Raw genomic sequence first — 17,406 nt, 5'->3', positions numbered from 1 at the left:
CAACATAAAATCAGTTTTTCCACTTTAGGTTTTAGTCGATTCTTTCGGGTTTTTTTTATTTTTTTGGGATTTTTTTATATCTTTATGTTTTACAATTATATTGTGATTGAAGTTTAAATCAAGAATGTTTTCATTCATGTGCTAATGAAAAACCATAATTATGAAAAATCAAGGAGCGAAAAACTCTCTTATCACTAAAAAATAAGATGAAGAGTGAAAAGTTTAGGTTTAAGTTTATATTGGATTTTGGATCATTTTATTAGCAATTAATTGGTAAATAATACAACTTAAATGTCCAAATATGAATATATATATATATATATATATATATATATATATATATATATATATATATATATTAGTTTAGTCGCACGTGTAACGTTTGATTATTTAAAATTAAATAATTTTGCCTATTGCAAAGATTTTTAATAAAGTGTAAAAGTTCAAATCACTTTTTAAAAATTTGTCACGCTTTAATATAATAATACAAATATAAACATATACACATATATGTTTTACCACTACAAATTTTAAGTGGTTGATGTATTATTACTTTTGCGTTTGTCATATAATAACATTTTCCCTTATTGGCACATGCTAAGAGAAACGAAGCAATTTGAACCATATTGGTGTTACAATTTTCTTTTTCTTTTTTTTTTATTTAAAATCTTTTTTTATTTTTAAAGTCAAATCTTTACAAAATCATTGTTACATTCCTCTTACGTACTTAAAACTTTTTAAAATCTGGTACTTCTTAAATTTTTCTTATTCTGATAGTTTTATATTTATCTCTAATTTTTCAAATTTTTTTAAAATAAAATTTAGTTGACTTAAAATTCTTAAACTGGTGGAAAAAGTATTAGTTGTCATTAATTTTGATTACTTTTAATAAAGATGATTTTTACCGTAAATATATTTAATTAATTTTTAACTCTTAAATTAGAAAAAATATTAAAATTCTCATGACTTCTAATAAGGAAAGGTTTTACCATAAATATATTTAATTAATTTTTAACTCTTAAATATTCAAAAAAAAATAGTCAAAAGACGATTTTGTCTAAAACAAAGACTTTTAATGAAGGGCAAAAAGTTCAAACAACATTTCTAATGTCCTTCACACTTTTAATATATTATAGATATAGATTATAGATTATAGACATAGATATGTACATCTACTTTCTAAATATTGAAAATTAATAAAACTAATTAAAAAAATATTTAAAAAGTAGATTATAATTAATATTTTATGTATAAAAAATTAAATTATATACATGCATATACACACACACATATATGCGCATACATACACATATATATATATATTATGTCGGTTTGATTTGGGTTCGGTTTGACTTTTTTTTTTTGGTAACACCAAACCAAACCAAGAATGATCGTTTTTTTTTTCAACGCCAAACCAAACTATAAGTCGGGTTTTTTTCTCGGTTTGGTTTGGTTCTTCGGTTTAGTTTTTGACAGTTTGGTCTGTACACTCCTACTCGCTTGGTTTATTTTACTTGTTATTATTTTTTTAATTAAATTTTTTTTATTATTATTTTTAATATATCAAAAGAGATAATTTTTTCTTATTAATTATTATTTTGAATGGGCGTATATCTCAATTTGTGAGGAGCAGAATTAAAAAAAGGGGCTATATACAAACTATTTTAAGATAGAGGAATAACTTAGGGTGGACGTTCGGTATTCGATTTGGTATTATCATAATTCAGATTTGGTAATTTAATAATCGGTAAATGAAAGTATATACCAAATACCATACCATTAAACTTTGGTTTGATAATTTGATAATCGGTAAATTAAACTTCGGTTCGGTATGATATTTGGTAATACCATATTAAAGTTAAATTTGGTAGACTCTACTCTAGGCGAACGATGGCAGTTTACTTTAGAACTAAATAAAAACACAACATAAAGTTTTTGCCCTATGCCTTATGGAAACAACACTTTTTAACACTTTATCAGTGATGTTTTATAGCTCATTCATCATCTGCTGATTTTACATAATAACTGTTTAATGCAGAAATGACTTCGGAAGATAATGGCCACATTTGTTTCTCAAATATTTGCCTCATAGTGACTAGTGAGTAAGTTTAAATAAAAGAATTCAGTAACCCTTTCATCAAGAATAATTTATGAGATATTTAAAATTATACAACATAGTGTCAAACCTTTTTGATAACATAGTTACTTAGATATGGCAGAAAATGAGTATCTCTGCATCAACTCTGTCACTAGACATAACTTAGATATACCTACAAGTTGCATCAAGATTAAACAAGTTCAGATTATCTTGATAGATAAAACCATAATGAAGAAAATGCGAGTAATATGAAACAATAACTTCATACTTGAACATGTTATTTACTGCTGCTAACAATAAAAATTTTAAAAGTGATTTTCATTTTAAAATTTTAAAATAAATATAGTATTATCGACTTTTAGGTTGTGGGCTTTTTCTGACCTTTTGTAGAATATTAATTTGGACTCGTGACCTAAGGAGTATAGACTATGGTCAGTTAATAGTAATTTGTTATTCGGTAAAATACCAAATGGTTATAATATCTTTTACCAATCCTAAATCCAAATATCATAATTTTAAATTTATACTCCCAATTACTATATCAAATATCAAATTATCAAATACCGCATACCAAATTCTTCAATTCTGTTCAGTAATTCGGCTTATGGTATTTCATGCCCAACCCTGGAAATAGCCATTCTTAAAAAAGTGTAAAAAGAGAACATTACAAGTAAATTGTTCTGGACGGAGTATTACTAAAAACAAAACCAGTTACGAATTGTCCAAATCTATGCACAAATTAATGTACAAACATCAATGCACATTTTTCAGTATGGTGAAAAACAAAAAACAGAAATTCAATTAACCCAAATTTATTCAGCTGCATCTGAATGAAAATGAATTGGTAAATTCTCAGATTAATTTTTCTGTATAGTTTTATTCTAACAAATTTTACATTTTTTTTTGTTGATTTGGGCAGATGAGGGTTTGATGTTTAAGATTTTGGAGGGATGTTTTGGTGATAAATGGGTGTCTATAAGTCTTTGGATCAAATCAAGAACTCAAGAAGAGGAAGAAATTTTAGTGTTTTTACAAACAAGGGATTACTGTTTTGGGTATTTGTACTTGCTGTACTTTGCTTCATCTCATTGGCTGCTTTTGCCTTAGGGATGCACTTCCATGGTGAGAAATATAGTATTTTTTAATTTCATTATTGTCATATTTTAGTTATTATACTGATACCTTTTGCATTTTGGCAATATTATCATATTTTAGGGAGGAAAAATGAATAGTTAATAGTTAGAACTTAGAAGTGTATTTCGATAAATAGTTGGTGATAGTTCAGGCATGAAACTCAAAAAATGGGGACACTTTAGGTGTGTTTTTGTCCATTAACTCTAAATCTTCTTAATATCGGGGCAATTGTGGTACATGTTTCGATATGTTTTTCTTGAGCTGAGGATCTATCGGAAACTACCTCTCTACCTCCTTATCTAAGGGTAAGGTTTGCTTGCTCTTTACACTTTTTGGACTCCACTTGTGGAATTACATTGGATATGTTCTTTTTTTTTGTTGTTGTATTGGGGCAAAAGAGTGACTGGATCCAAGAAGTATGCCAAAAATCTATGTTGCTCGGACTCTTTAGAAAATATCGTTCGGATGTGTGTCTGATCCTCCAAAAGTTATGCATTTTTGGAGAATCTGATTACCGGTACAACAACATTTTTGAAGGGTCCGAGCAACCTAGCCGAAAAGTAGAAAAATGATTTTCTGAGAATAGACACCCAATCTTCTATACATACAAAGAAAAGAACCTCATGGGTGCACCGAAAAGTAATTGGGGAAAAGAGGCTACTCCTCAATGTGAAATGGGTAATTTGCTTTCCATCTTATGCACCTTTTTTTGTTTTTCTTGTGAACAAACTTTGAGCTGTAAGTTTTAAACTTTTATGTGATGTATCCTTTAGTTCTTGAGCTGAGAGTCTATCGGAAACACCCTCTCTACCTCTGAAGTAGTGGTAAGATCTGCGCACACTCTACACTCCCCAGACCTCACTTTGTGGGACTACACTGGGCATGTTGTTGTGCTGTATCCTCTAGCATGTTAGCTGTTATAAATCTTTAATTTGGGATTATAAATAGTAGTAAGTAGTAACTGCTAGCAATGCTACTCTTTTCTGGGATATTTACACTTTTAGATTAGCATACTACTATGAGTATCTTATGGGCAGTGGTGTCCCTTTGGATGTTTTAATACCCTAAACTCTAGATGAAGGATATCAAGCCTGTTTTAGTCATACTACTCAAATTTTGAGTTTATAAAAATTTTGGTGAGTTTTTTCTAAGTTTAGATATTGTTAGAATATGAGATATTATTCAAAGACATGTTTTCCCATTGTTCTTTGTAGTTAAACTGGAACATGGCATGTTGCCTTGGAGAGAAATGCGAGAAGATTTTATTGTGCATGATGTCCCTGAGCGCCCAACAAAGAAGCCGCGTAGGCAGCGTAAGACTCGTTTTTACTATGCTTGTGTAGATTTTTGTGTGAACTTATGTCATTAAGAAGAGGGTTTCCAGCAAAAAAGAAAATGGGAAGAGAAGTTGTACTTGTCCTGGTCAAAATAGATAATTACTAATAATGAGTAATGACATTGCAGCAGAAATAGTGAAGCCTAGATCATAGAGCTTTGTTGTCAGTTTTAAGCAATTGTCTGCAGTTGTTAATAAACAGAGAGTTACATGTATAGAACTATAGTTGAACACTCACTTTTTCCTGCTTGTTTCATGATTGCGTGTGGCAATGTGAGAGTGTTAGTGCAGATCTCTGAGTTGTCTTTGTAAATCCTGAAGTACGTCCTTTATAAATTATGTCGTTAATTACTTTTTAGTGCAGATCTCTGAGTTGTCTTTGTAAATCCTGAAGTACGTCCTTTATAAATTATGTCGTTAATTACTTTTAATGGCTATCAAGAGATAACAAGAAGAACAATAGCTGAAACTTCGCTATGAATGAGCTTTTGGTTATTATATTTTCAAAATCACACAATGTTGGCTAAATGAGTAGTCTCTGATCTTCCTGTATTTATTCACTTTGCAATATTTGAAGTAGTTCTACATAAACCATCTATGAGGGAAGAGAAGCGAACAATCTTTCAAACAAAATAGTATTTCCAATGAACAAAAAAGACAACATGGAATCAACTTCATGCTCCAAAAGAGGAGAAAACGAAGAAGTAGATGCGCTTCAAACTTTTATGGCTTTCCACATAAGCTTTAAGTGCCTTGCTGTTGCATAAATAAGAAATAGTCCATATTGAAATAGGCTAAGCCATTAAATGTATTTCTAGTTTTCCTCAAAACTCAATATCAACTAATCAACTACTCCACCATCCATTGGTAACTCTACACAAGGTTGAGAAAGCTTATTGTAGGTTGATTTTAGCATGAAGAACCTCCCTTTCCATCTTACTGCTGTGAAACGGCTTCATTTGGAGAAAACTGGTGAGTAACAAATGAAAATGTCTATTGCATTATAGTGATATCACACAATATGAAAGAAAGTTAAGTTTCGTATTCCTCGAAAAAATATTACAAAGAAATAAAAGTTTCTTTTAGAAAAGGTTCCATGAAAATACAATTAGGTTGATATGGGGATAAGTAATAGCGCATTAGCATTAGTGGTTTACCAGTGTTGTAAAATTGTTTTACTGTGCACTTGTACTAATACTACAGATATAGTTTGATTAGGATTAGACTTGTTCAACTTATTTAGGCGTTAGTTGTATTAGACGTAGTTATCTGTTCCTACATTCTAGGAGTTAGTTTACGCTATTATTTCAGTTGTATATAAATTGCACTGCAGTCTCATCAAATACACATACTTTCTTCTACTCTGTTCCTCTGCTTTTATATGGTATCAGAGCCACAATAACTCTAACGAGTAATTTTTTTTTTTCCTGCACATCAATGGCTGTTTCCTCCCCAATTGCTAATGCTGATGCCTCCCCTGTCGTCAAAAACTTAATTCAATTCAACCCAACCTCCCAACTGTCGATTAAACTATCTGGCAGCCACAACTTCACTATTTGGAAGGCCCAGATTGCCATGCTACTTCATGGCCATGACCTCTATGGTCATCTTGACGGCACCACGTTGTCCCCTCCGAAAACAATCATTACTAACGAAATTGAATCCGCCAACCCTGAGTACAAGGATTGGTTTCGTCAAGATAAACTAATCCAAACTACTCTTATGGCCTCTGTTGATGCCACAATCGCATTCACTGTCGCTTCCGCAGACAACTCCAGAGCTGCTTGGGATCAGCTTCACACCTCCTTTGCGAACAAATTGCAGACCCGCATATTTAGCCCCCATCATCATCTCAGTCGGGTCAGTAAAGACATCAAATCTATTGTTGAATATCTGCATGAGATTCGCTTTTTGTCTGATGAGCTCGCCACAGTTGGTTCATCGGTCAATAACAAAGAACTTGTGAAAATTTTGAGTGGACTCGGTCCAGAGTTCCGTGAGATTTCAGCAGCTATACGGGCACGAGACTCTCCAATCAGCTATGAAGAACTTTTTGACAAGCTTCTTGATCACGAAGTGTTCCTCAAACATGATGACCTAAAAAAGCGACCACACAAGTCACTGCCGCAGTTGCTCAACGTGTCACAAATTCCCAATCAGCAGCACGCAATAATCTACGCCCACCCAACAACAATAACAACAACAACAACAACTGGCGTCCCCAAAACGGACAACCCAATCAAAGTGCTATTCCTTAGGATTCCAACAATAGTTCTCAGTGGCGTAACTTCCCACACCAATCTTCTCGAGTCCGTTGTCAGCTCTGTGACAAATTTGGCCACACAACAAATGTCTGTCGGTCACGATCCCACAACCACTTTGAAGCTAAGGCTAATTTTGCTGCCCAAACACCGCCAAATAACCCATGGATTGTAGACTCGGGTGCATCTCACCACATTACCTCCAATACCAACTCGCTCCACAATGTTCAGGACTTCAAAGGGATAGAGGAAGTGATGATGGGTAATGGTAATGTGATTCCAATTACTCAAACTGGTACTACTCATTTATATGCGTCAAAAAATGCCTTCAAACTCTCTACTAGTTTATGTGCTCCTGCTATCAAGCGCAAGCTTATTTCCGTTTCTCAATTTTGTCAAGATAACCAAACCTCAATAGAATTTTTTCCTTTTAACTTTTTTTGTGAAGGATCTGATTACGGGAACACCTCTTCTGTGCGGCTCGAATAAATCAGGACTCTACGAATGGCCAACACTGTCTCGCCCAATCATTAATGTTGCTGTTATCGGCCCTTCGTTACATCTGTGGCATCAAAGATTGGGTCACCCTCATTACAACAACAACAACAACAAACCCAGTGTATTCCCACTTAGTGGGGTCTGGGGGGGGGGTAAGATGTACGCAGTCCATACCTCTACCTCTGATGAAGTAGAAAGGCTGTTTCCGAAAGACCCCCGGCTCAAGTCACGAGATATCACACAAACACATAGTACAACACAGCAGCAGATGACATAACATAGATACGGCACCCATAGGGAATATAAAACAGAGTAAAGCAGGAATGCAGGAATATAAAGCAGCGGAAAGCACACAGATTCGTAATAAACATGGAACACGGAACACGAAACACTGAATACAGAATCATAACAGGAATACACCCCCACCAATTAATTCCCTACACTGGCGACCCGAACTGGCCCTAATCCTCTGCCGTAATTCGCATCTTCCAGACCTTCCTATCTAGGGTCATGTCCTCGGTGAGCTGTAACTGTTCCATGTCCCGCCTAATCACCTCACCCCAGTACTTCTTCGGTCTACCTCTACCCCGTCTAAAACCATCCAACGCTAGCCTCTCACACCTACGGACCGGGGCATCCATGCCCCTCCTCTTCACGTGTCCGAACCATCTCAATCGTGCTTCCCGCATCTTACACTCCACTGAAGTCACACCAACCTTCTCCCGGATAGTCTCATTCCGAACTCTATCCCCTCGGGTCAGTCCACACATCCAGCGCAACATCCGCATTTCTGCCACCTTCATTTTTTGGATGTGGGAGTTCTTAACTGGCCAACACTCCGCTCCATACAGCAAGGCCGGACGGACTACCACCCTATAGAATTTGCCTTTAAGCTTGGGCGGCACCTTCTTATCACACAGCACCCCCGATGCGAGTTTCCACTTCATCCATCCCGCCCCAATACGGTGCGAGACATCCTCGTCAATCTCACCGTTACTCTGGATCACGGACCCGAGATACTTGAACTTATCCCTCTTCCCTACCTCCTGTGCTTCTAGCCTCACTACTACCTCATTCTCCCGCCTCACGTCATTAAACTTACATTCCACATACTCTGTCTTGGTTCTGCTCACCCTGAACCCTTTAGACTCCAGAGTTTGCCTCTACAACTCTAATTTGTCATTCACACCCCCTCGAGTCTCATCTATCAGGACTACATCGTCTGCAAAAAGCATACACCACGGCACCTCCCCTTGGATACGCCGCGTCAACACATCCATTACTAACGCAAACAAAAAGGGACTAAGAGTAGATCCCTGATGCAATCCTGTCAGGACAGTGAAATGCTCTGAGTCTCCTCCCGCCGTCCTCACCTGGGTTTTCGCTCCCTCATACATATCCTTAATTACTCGTATATATGCCTGTGGTACTCCACTCACCTCCAAGCATCTCCAAAGCACTTCCCTGGGGACTTTGTCGTACGCCTTTTCCAGGTCGATGAACACCATGTGCAGATCCTTCTTCCTCTCCCTATACTGCTCCACCAACCTCCGTACCAGGTGGATTGCCTCCGTCGTCGAGCGGCCGGGCATAAATCCGAACTGGTTTTCCGAAATAGACACTATCCGTCTCAGCCTCACCTCGACCACTCTCTCCCATATCTTCATAGAGTGACTCAGTAACTTAATCCCCCTATAGTTATTGCAACACTGAATGTCCCCCTTATTCTTATAGAGGGGGATCATGGTACTCCACCTCCACGCCTCGGGCATCTTTGCCGTCCTGAAAATTTCATTGAACAATGCAGTCAACCACCTTACACCAGCCTCTCCAACGAACTTCCAAAACTCCACCGGTATCTCATCCGGCCCCGTCGCCCTACCCCTTCGCATCCTGCGGACTGCCTGTCTAACCTCGTCTACCTTAAAACGTCTACAATAGCTAAAATCCCGACACTCCCCTGAGTGCTCCAGTTCCCCTAACACAATAGCTCTGTCCCCCTCGTCGTTCAAGAGCGTATGAAAGTACGACTGCCATCTCTTCTTTATGTGACCGTCCTCCACCAACACCCTACCGTCCTCCCCCTTAATGCACCTCACCTGATCGAGGTCACGACTCTTCCTCTCCCTAGCCTTAGCGAGTCGGAACAACTTTTTCTCCCCTCCTTTCCCCTGTAACCCTGCATACAAGCTCTCAAAAGCGGCCGTCTTAGCTGCCGTGACCGCTGACTTCGCCTCCTTCCTCGCTAGCTTGTACTCTTTCCTGTTTACCCGCTTCTCTTCTTCGTCTGGGTCACCCTCATTCTCGAGTTTTATTTTGCATTCTCAATAATTTCAGTCTTTCTTATTCTTTGAAAGACAAATTTACTTATTGTAATTCTTTTTGCTGCAATAAAGCCCACAAATTTCCATTTTATTTAAACAAATTGTCCAATAAATCTCCATTAGAAACACTTTACAGTGATCTGTGGGGGCCATCTCCAGTGCTCTCAATTGATAAAAAACGTTATTATTGTATTTTTGTTGAGCAGTATAGCAAATACATCTGGATATACACAATGAAAAACAAAAATGAAGTTCAACAATTTTTTCAACACCTACATCCTGTGCTTGGAAAACATTTTTGATAAAAAAATACTCAGCCTATACACTGATGGAGGAAGTGAATATCAAATATTAGACCCGTACCTCCACTCCAATGGCATACAACATCTTGTTTCTCCACCATACACACCTCAATGGGTTGCCTTGGCCGAAAGACGTCATCGTCACCTAGTTGAGACAGCTAAAACACTACTTTATCAAGCTGCTTTACCATCTGGTTTTTGGTCATTTGCTTGCCATCATGCTACATATCTCATCAACCGTCTTCTCACTAGCACACTTAATAACAAGTCACCATTTGAAGTTCTTTTTAATGACAAACTAGCGTACGAATCTCTTCGTACATTTGGTTGTTTGTGCTACCTATGGCTTCGACCATATGGCCAAAATAAGTTAGAACCATACTCCAATCCTTGTGTCTATCTTGGATTCTCCATCACTCATCATTCCCATCAGTGTTTTGACCCCACCAGTTCCAAAATTTTCCTCTCTCGGGATGTAAAATTTTTTGAAAATGTTTTTCCATTTGAAAGTATGTTTTCTCAATTGAACCAGAAATTTTCTTCTTTAAAGTGGGAAACAGTTTCTTTTCCAAATGACTCACTTTTTCAATCATGGAGATAATACACTTGATGCTAATAACACCCAGTTGCCCCTCACTATTCCACTCATGCGAGACACTCGCCAAGACGCATGCTCAAGTCGTGCCGCATAGGAAAACTACCCGAAGGCAGATCACTCCACACCTCAGGCACTGGGTAATATCCCCTCTACTTCCTTAACATCTTCTTCTGACAGGGATAGGCAATTCACTGCTGATAACCTTCAACCCCATTTTGTTTAACAAAGCCAACCCCCTGATCCCTCTACTTGTCCTATCTCCAAGAATCATCGCCCACCAATTACCCACGTCTATCGGTGTCGACCACACTCATCATCTATACAGCCAGCTTCACCTCTAAGTTTACCTCCCCCATTTGAACTTATTGTTAACATTCCACCCATAGAACAACATAGTATAGTAACGCGATCGCAAAACAACATCATCAAGCGACGAAAAATTGTTGACTACACTGCCCAAATGAACCAGCCTGCACCTTCTATCCCTGTAACCCACAAGCAAGCACAAAAATTCCCATATTGGAGAGATGCTGTGAAGGCTGAATTTGATGTATTAATGAAGAACCAGACTTGGGACTTGGTTCCACTGACCATGCCCGAAATATTGTCCCTTGTAAGTGATTGTTTCGAACCAAAACTAAATTTGATGACTCCATTGATAGGTACAAAGCACGTTTAGTTGCAAAAGGGTTCACTCGAAGGCCCGGATTTGATTTTCACAAGACATTCAGTCCGGTGGTTAAACCAACTACTATTCGAATAGTACTTACAGTTTCTGTACAAATGAACTACCCACTACATCAAGTAGATGTCAATAATGCTTTTCTTCAAGGAAAGATTCAAGACGTGTATATGTCTCAACCTCCTGGCTATGAAGACACAAATCATCCCAACTATGTTTGCAATCTCAAAAAGGCAATTTCGGATTCCGGCAAGCTCCTAAGGTCTGGTATGATGCATTGACTAGTTCTTTGATTCGAATGGGGTTCAAGATGTCTGAGTGTGATAATTCTCTCTTTGTTTTGCACAATATGGGGGTCATTATTTATATTTGATCTATGTGGATGACCTCATAATCACAGGCAGTGATGAAACACTCTTTCAACATGTTGTTACCACTCTTTCGAAAAAATTTTCTCTCAAGTACCTTGATTTATTACACTATTTCTTGGGTGTTGAAGTACACAGAAATGCTGATGGCTTGTTTCTCAGTCAATCCAAGTATATACAGGAGATTCTATATGACACTCAGATGCAAGACTGCAAAGGTATTCAGTCACCTATGAGCATGTTCGAGATCCTACTAGTTGATGATGAAGCACCTAAAACTGATGGAAAAGAATACAGAAGTGTGCTCGGTAAGCTTCAGTACCTTTCATTTACCCGACCTGACATCACATACTCTGTAAACAAGCTTACTCAGTTCAACACCTCTTCGTTTGTGCTTCACTGGAAGGCAGTTAAGCGTATCCTGCGCTACCTTAAAGAAACATCCCAGTATGGCATTCGTATTTCCCCACAGAAATCGACTGATCTCTATGCCTATGCCGATGCTGATTGGGCAGGTGACATCAATGATCGCCGTTTCGGGCTACTTTGTTTATCTGGGCACAACGCCCATCTCTTGGAGTTCTCGTAAGCAACCTACTGTCTCTAGATCCTCCACTGAGGCTGAATATCGTGTGGTTGCTTCCGCCTTGTCTGAAACGAATTGGGTTACTCACTTGCTCTAAGATCTTCATGTGTCACTCCCTGCTACACCTATAATACTTTGTGATTACCTTGGAGTTACGTACATTGCCGAGAATCCGGTACATCATGCCAAAATAAAGCACCTTGAGGTTGATCTTCACTTTGTTCATAACCAGGTCCGCAATGGACTGGTCCAAATGAGGCACATACACTCTGCTGATCAACTTGCAGATGCACTTACCAAACCATTGTCCAAGCCAGCTTTCCGGTTAATGCTTCCCAAGTTACGTGTTGTCGCTTCACACCTAACTTGAGGGGGGCGTAATAGCGCATTAGCATTAGTGGTTTACCTGTGTTGTAAAATTGTTTTACTGTGCACATGTACTAATACTACAGATATAGTTTGATTAGGATTAGACTTGTTCAACTTATTTAGGCGTTAGTTGTATTAGACATAGTTATCTATTCCTACATTCTAGGAGTTAGTTTACGCTATTATTTCAGTTGTATATAAACTGCACTGCAGTCTCATCAAATACACACACGCTCTTCCACTCTATTCCTCTGCTTTTATAATAAGTATGCCTTCAATAAACTTCTTTGTGGAAAATATGGCCTGCTAAGCAAGATTAGCTTATAACCTGTCATGTATTTTATCAAAGAATTTTGTGGTCAAAGATCAAAACCTTTTGTCTTATTGAGGTTGGTGGCAGCCGAAGTTTAAATGTGCTTTGAATGTGTTCAGTCCAATTAATTTTGGATTGCCTAGATATGCATCATAGCATGCCTCATATGGAAAAGTTTCCTGTTCTGTTCTATCCTCTTCACTTCTTTTCCAATCTCCAAAAAGTGCCAAAAAGAGTTGGTAATTGACCATACTATTGTCCATGGCACAAAGTATATGTTATCATGTGGCTATGGAAAATTATCATAACATTCTAGCGATTAGTTACTGAAAGTCTATTCCTTTGTTGACATTTCTTGGTAATGCTATATACTAGCTGGAAGTTATAGGGACTTTTTTCCAATGTAAACAGAAACTATTGAAAATTTTCAAATCCTCATTTCATTTCTATTTGATTTTCAGGCTTTTTTCCTTGTGATGTAGTGTTTAGGGATGCCGTCGATTTGCATAGTGAACCCAAGGATTTTATGAATTTCACCCAGTTTTCCCTGGGATATATGGAAACAGAAAAGAAAGCTTCCCATACTGATGCTCATGATCCCAGATTTGGTGGACACCAGACCCTTGAAGAAAGAGAACAATCATTTTCTGCTGTAAATCAAACAATTCATTGTGGTTTTTTGAGGGGAGCTGCAGGGCTTCCAAGTACTGGATTTGATTTGAAAGAGGAGGACAAAAGATACATGAGTGCGTGCAGAGTGGTCGTATCATCATGTATTTTTGGAAGCTCTGATTTTTTAAGAAGGCCGACAAGCAGATTGGTAATGATTTGGCCTTCTTTTTTCTTTATATTTACTTTTCTCTCCTGCAATGATGTTCGTTGAGATTGTTTTATTACTATCCATTTTGAAGTAATTAAACCACCTGGAAGGCTGGAAGATTCTTTTTCTCTTCATTCTCATTCTAATGACCTTGCAGTTTCAACTCCGTTTGCTCTTCTCTGTTCTCCGAAATGGCAATTGCATAAAAAACTTGCAACTCTGAAATGTTGAATAACTCTGTGAAGATCAAAGACTTTCTAAAACATGTATCCCGGATACATATGTTTTCTCTAGTAATAAGTGACTCCATTTAGCAATATTCTACAGATTTGTCAGATGATATCTTTGGAAAGTCCAAGAGCAGGTTAGGATATAGCAACATGTGCTTACTTTTGATTGATCCTTACCTTTTCAGATCAGTGAGTATTCAAAGAAGAACGTATGTTTTGTTATGTTTGTTGATGAGGGAACTCTTTCAACGCTCTCAAAAGAAGGAAGCGCACCTGATGATGGTGGATTTGTTGGATTGTGGAAATTAGTTGTCGTCAAGAACTTACCATACACAGATACGCGTAAAACAGGGAAAGTACCAAAGTTTTTGACGCATCGCCTCTTTCCTTCTTCTAGGTGATTTTTCATATCCCTATCTGGACTTTTATTCTTAGTCTATCTGGCTCCAACTGAAGATTAATTTGTTTTCCTCTTGTGGCGATTTTTAGGTACTCTATTTGGCTAGATAGCAAACTGCGGCTCTCAACTGATCCAATGTTGATAATTGATCATTTCTTGTGGCAAACCGGCTCTGAGTATGCCATCTCAAATCATTATACTCGGCACTGTGTTTGGGAAGAAGTACTCCAAAATAAGCGTCTAAATAAGTACAATCACACTGCTATTGATGAACAGTTTTCGTTGTACCAATCTGATGGTCTTACCAAATTTGACCCTTTAGATCCGAATCCATCTCTGCCAAGCTGTACGTGCCACTTAACACTTACTGTTTATCCTATTCTCATTGCCATCTTCTTCATATGCAGTTTGTTGAACAAATTATGGTTTTTTGTGTATTGCAGATGTGCCTGAAGGTTCTTTTATTGTCAGAGCACATACACCGATGTCAAATTTATTCTCTTGCCTCTGGTTCAACGAAGTTGACCGATTTACTTCACGTGACCAACTAAGCTTTGCATTTACATTCCTAAAGCTGAAGAGAATGAATCCAGACAAACCATTCCATTTAAATATGTTTAAGGTAATTTTCGGGTCACTTTAATATTTTTTTTTACAGCTCTTGAGAAACTGATAAACACATGGTTTACTGTTGAATTGTCTGCTTATTCTTGAAGAATATCTGTACTGCCAGATATGTTTCTGCAGCATTATATCGTGCTTCGATATGTCTGCTAACAAAGAGAAGCCATTTGTAATTTGACTTTGCAAAAGTGTTCCCTATCAATTTGAAACGTAAACACCGTTTTTCAAAATTAATGTTTGATATGTTATTGAGGTCTGACAACTCCTTGTCACTTGTGCTGCTCTATCTTCGATTAAACCTGTGAACTGAACATGTAAACACAATGCTCTTGATGTCATTATTTTATTGGAATATTGTATGTGCAGCTTTGTGCATATCATCCTTATGCAGGGGCCATGCTGATCATCATCTCTGTATAGTTTTTATCGGATGTCCTGAAGGGACATTCAACTGAGATGTTTTGTTTGCTTGAAACAAAGCACATTTTGCTTGAAACATAAGTGTTCCACTAATTGCTTCATGTTCTACTGGGTTGTGAAGTTTTGATATCGCAACAACACTGCACCCAAAACGGTGTCTTTTACTTGCGTTAAAGAAAGTATGTGGACCATCATCATATGTTTGAAAGTTTGCTTCTGCAGGACTGCGAGCGTAGGTCACTGGTCAAGTTGTTTCATCACAGAGAGCCATCTGCTCCACCTCCTCCAAGAATAGTTTGATATTCTTCATTCCTTACAAGGACTTGGTAAACTCGAACTCTTGCTTCAAGCCATTTGAACGAACTTTCAGGTTGAAGATGAACTGATACATTCTTTGGCGACTTGAGATTATACATTTTTGGGCGCGGAACTAATTTTAAGTCTTTTAAGTGCAGGATAGAACTTTCGTGGAATATCTTTGGTTTGTCATAACTCATCTGCTGTTGAGTGATTGAGGATGGCTTAGGAAGCTCGTGAGGTGTCACTGCAGCTTGAATTATCATAACTGTTGGATGTTTTCCGAGATTTCTTCTGAGTTCGGAGCTGAACGAGTTTCCTAAAGAAGTTTGTAAACAAATGTATTCAACTATAGAAGATCCTCCACATATAGTAAACCCTTTTATTGTACATTGAATATGTATCTTCTCAATTCCAGCTAACACTGATGAAATTAGTGGTTTCTGCAATATAGAGAAGCAATATTACGTTTCATATAGTCAGACCCCAACTTGTATTACTGATTACAGAGTGTTGTGAAATGAAATCATCTTTCAGTTGAATATTCATGTTTCTAGTGATATATTGATGCGTGGAGCAATTTTTTTTTGGTTTCGTATCCAGTGTCCAGGTGTCCACATTGGAGTTTGACTAATTTGGATTCGTGTTGGGTAGGGTACATTAGGAGGTAGCGTTCTCAATACCCCCAACCAAGGATTCTTCCATACTCATGCCTCGAAACCGGTGGTACGCTTAGAACAAGTTGGATTCTTGTCATATTGCTGGCCTTCTCCAAGACAGTTCTCTTATACGGCAATACTAGATTGGTGAGACGAGAGAAGGCTAAGAAAGTAGTAAGGTATAACACTTGCATATATCGAACAAATCTTACTCTCAAAGGGGTGTTTTGGATAAGTTTTATCAAAGCACTAGGTTCAAGAGTCGTCGTTCATCGTAGAATTCTACTTATGAATGTGTTGCACAGTACATAATCATTTAGGAAAAGTTACCTTCCTTTCAGGTGACGCTTGGATAATCGGGAGAAGAGTGATTGACTAGATTATTCACTTCAATGCAAAAAAGCCCTTTTATGTGCTATATTTCCAATAAAACCCGTCATCCTAGTGGATGTACGTCAATAAACCTCCAATAAGTGTACTGACGTTGGCTCTGTAACAGTGCAATCTCATCATCCATATATAACAAATTGATATGGTATATTCATTTCACTATGAATTATTGGAAAATAGTATACATTGGAAGCATATTAGAATCATACTATTTACATGAATTATAGACAATAAATATAAACAGTAGTTCACACAAAACGTGTTAAATATTAATTAAGAAATACCTTTTGAATAATGAACAGATATCTTGAAGCAAGTCTGTCTTCAATTCTGCGGTCTTCTACAATGATCCCAAATTCACAGCTGACCTTTCTCAATATTTGAGTGGACAAGTAATGAATAGAAAACTGAACAGTCTTCCAAGGTTAGAAGAACCTCTGTTTCTCACGGACAAGAAACATGTTTCTTCTCCTCCCCCGGGCTCTCCCGAATTATTCTTATCATAATAAATTACAAAGCATTCCACTAAAAATTTATAATTGCACCCATCTATTTTTATTCCAAAATTTTTCATTGAACGTTTATGTAATTCCCATGTCAAGATAATAGATTCTAATCAATAAATTAAATTACTGATGAATTTAATATAATGATTAGTTTCCTTTAGAGATGCTCAACTTATTTCATATGTCCCGAT

At 37.3% G+C, this 17,406-nt stretch overlaps 1 protein-coding gene and 1 pseudogene across 17 annotated transcripts; one reads left to right on the top strand and one right to left on the bottom strand.

Moving 5' to 3' along the window:
- The first annotated feature begins 2,656 nt into the window (after nucleotides 1–2,656).
- LOC107847733 (probable hexosyltransferase MUCI70) lies at nucleotides 2,657–16,202 on the top strand. Of its 17 annotated transcripts, XR_007046603.1 has the most exons (11): nucleotides 3,204–3,220; nucleotides 4,447–4,545; nucleotides 5,471–5,540; nucleotides 11,214–11,495; nucleotides 11,764–11,909; nucleotides 13,331–13,689; nucleotides 14,105–14,316; nucleotides 14,409–14,665; nucleotides 14,763–14,941; nucleotides 15,586–15,733; nucleotides 15,819–16,202. XR_007046603.1 is itself a non-coding variant. In XM_047398739.1 (10 exons), exons 3-9 carry the CDS (start codon nucleotides 11,335–11,337, stop codon nucleotides 15,661–15,663), a joined length of 1,392 nt encoding a protein of 463 aa, XP_047254695.1. In that variant the 5' UTR covers nucleotides 3,183–3,220; nucleotides 4,447–4,545; nucleotides 11,214–11,334; the 3' UTR covers nucleotides 15,664–15,689; nucleotides 15,819–16,202. The 17 variants fall into 17 exon arrangements, 6 of the variants coding, with proteins under 6 accessions (XP_047254700.1, XP_047254698.1, XP_047254699.1 ...); XR_007046604.1 differs by lacking the exon at nucleotides 5,471–5,540 and having other exon boundaries at nucleotides 3,183–3,220; nucleotides 13,352–13,689; XR_007046602.1 differs by lacking the exon at nucleotides 5,471–5,540 and having other exon boundaries at nucleotides 3,183–3,220.
- Nucleotides 15,293–15,389, bottom strand: LOC124889190 (annotated as a pseudogene).
- Nucleotides 16,203–17,406: the final 1,204 nt, after the last annotated feature.

The sequence above is a fragment of the Capsicum annuum genome, chromosome 11 (assembly GCF_002878395.1).
Source record: "Capsicum annuum cultivar UCD-10X-F1 chromosome 11, UCD10Xv1.1, whole genome shotgun sequence".
Classification (NCBI taxonomy): domain Eukaryota; kingdom Viridiplantae; phylum Streptophyta; class Magnoliopsida; order Solanales; family Solanaceae; genus Capsicum; species Capsicum annuum.
Note: the sequence above shows the minus strand (reverse complement) of the source record. Positions and strands in the feature narration are given on the sequence as shown.

Excerpts from the sequence above, each read along its gene's own strand:
- LOC107847733 (XM_047398739.1), top strand. The coding sequence starts at position 11,335 with ATGAACTACCCACTACATCAAGTAGATGTCAATAATGCTTTTCTTCAA. Across the intron at positions 14,317-14,408 it reads CGCCTCTTTCCTTCTTCTAG|GTACTCTATTTGGCTAGATA; the intron begins GTGATTTTTCAT and ends GGCGATTTTTAG. Across the intron at positions 14,666-14,762 it reads GAATCCATCTCTGCCAAGCT|ATGTGCCTGAAGGTTCTTTT; the intron begins GTACGTGCCACT and ends TGTGTATTGCAG.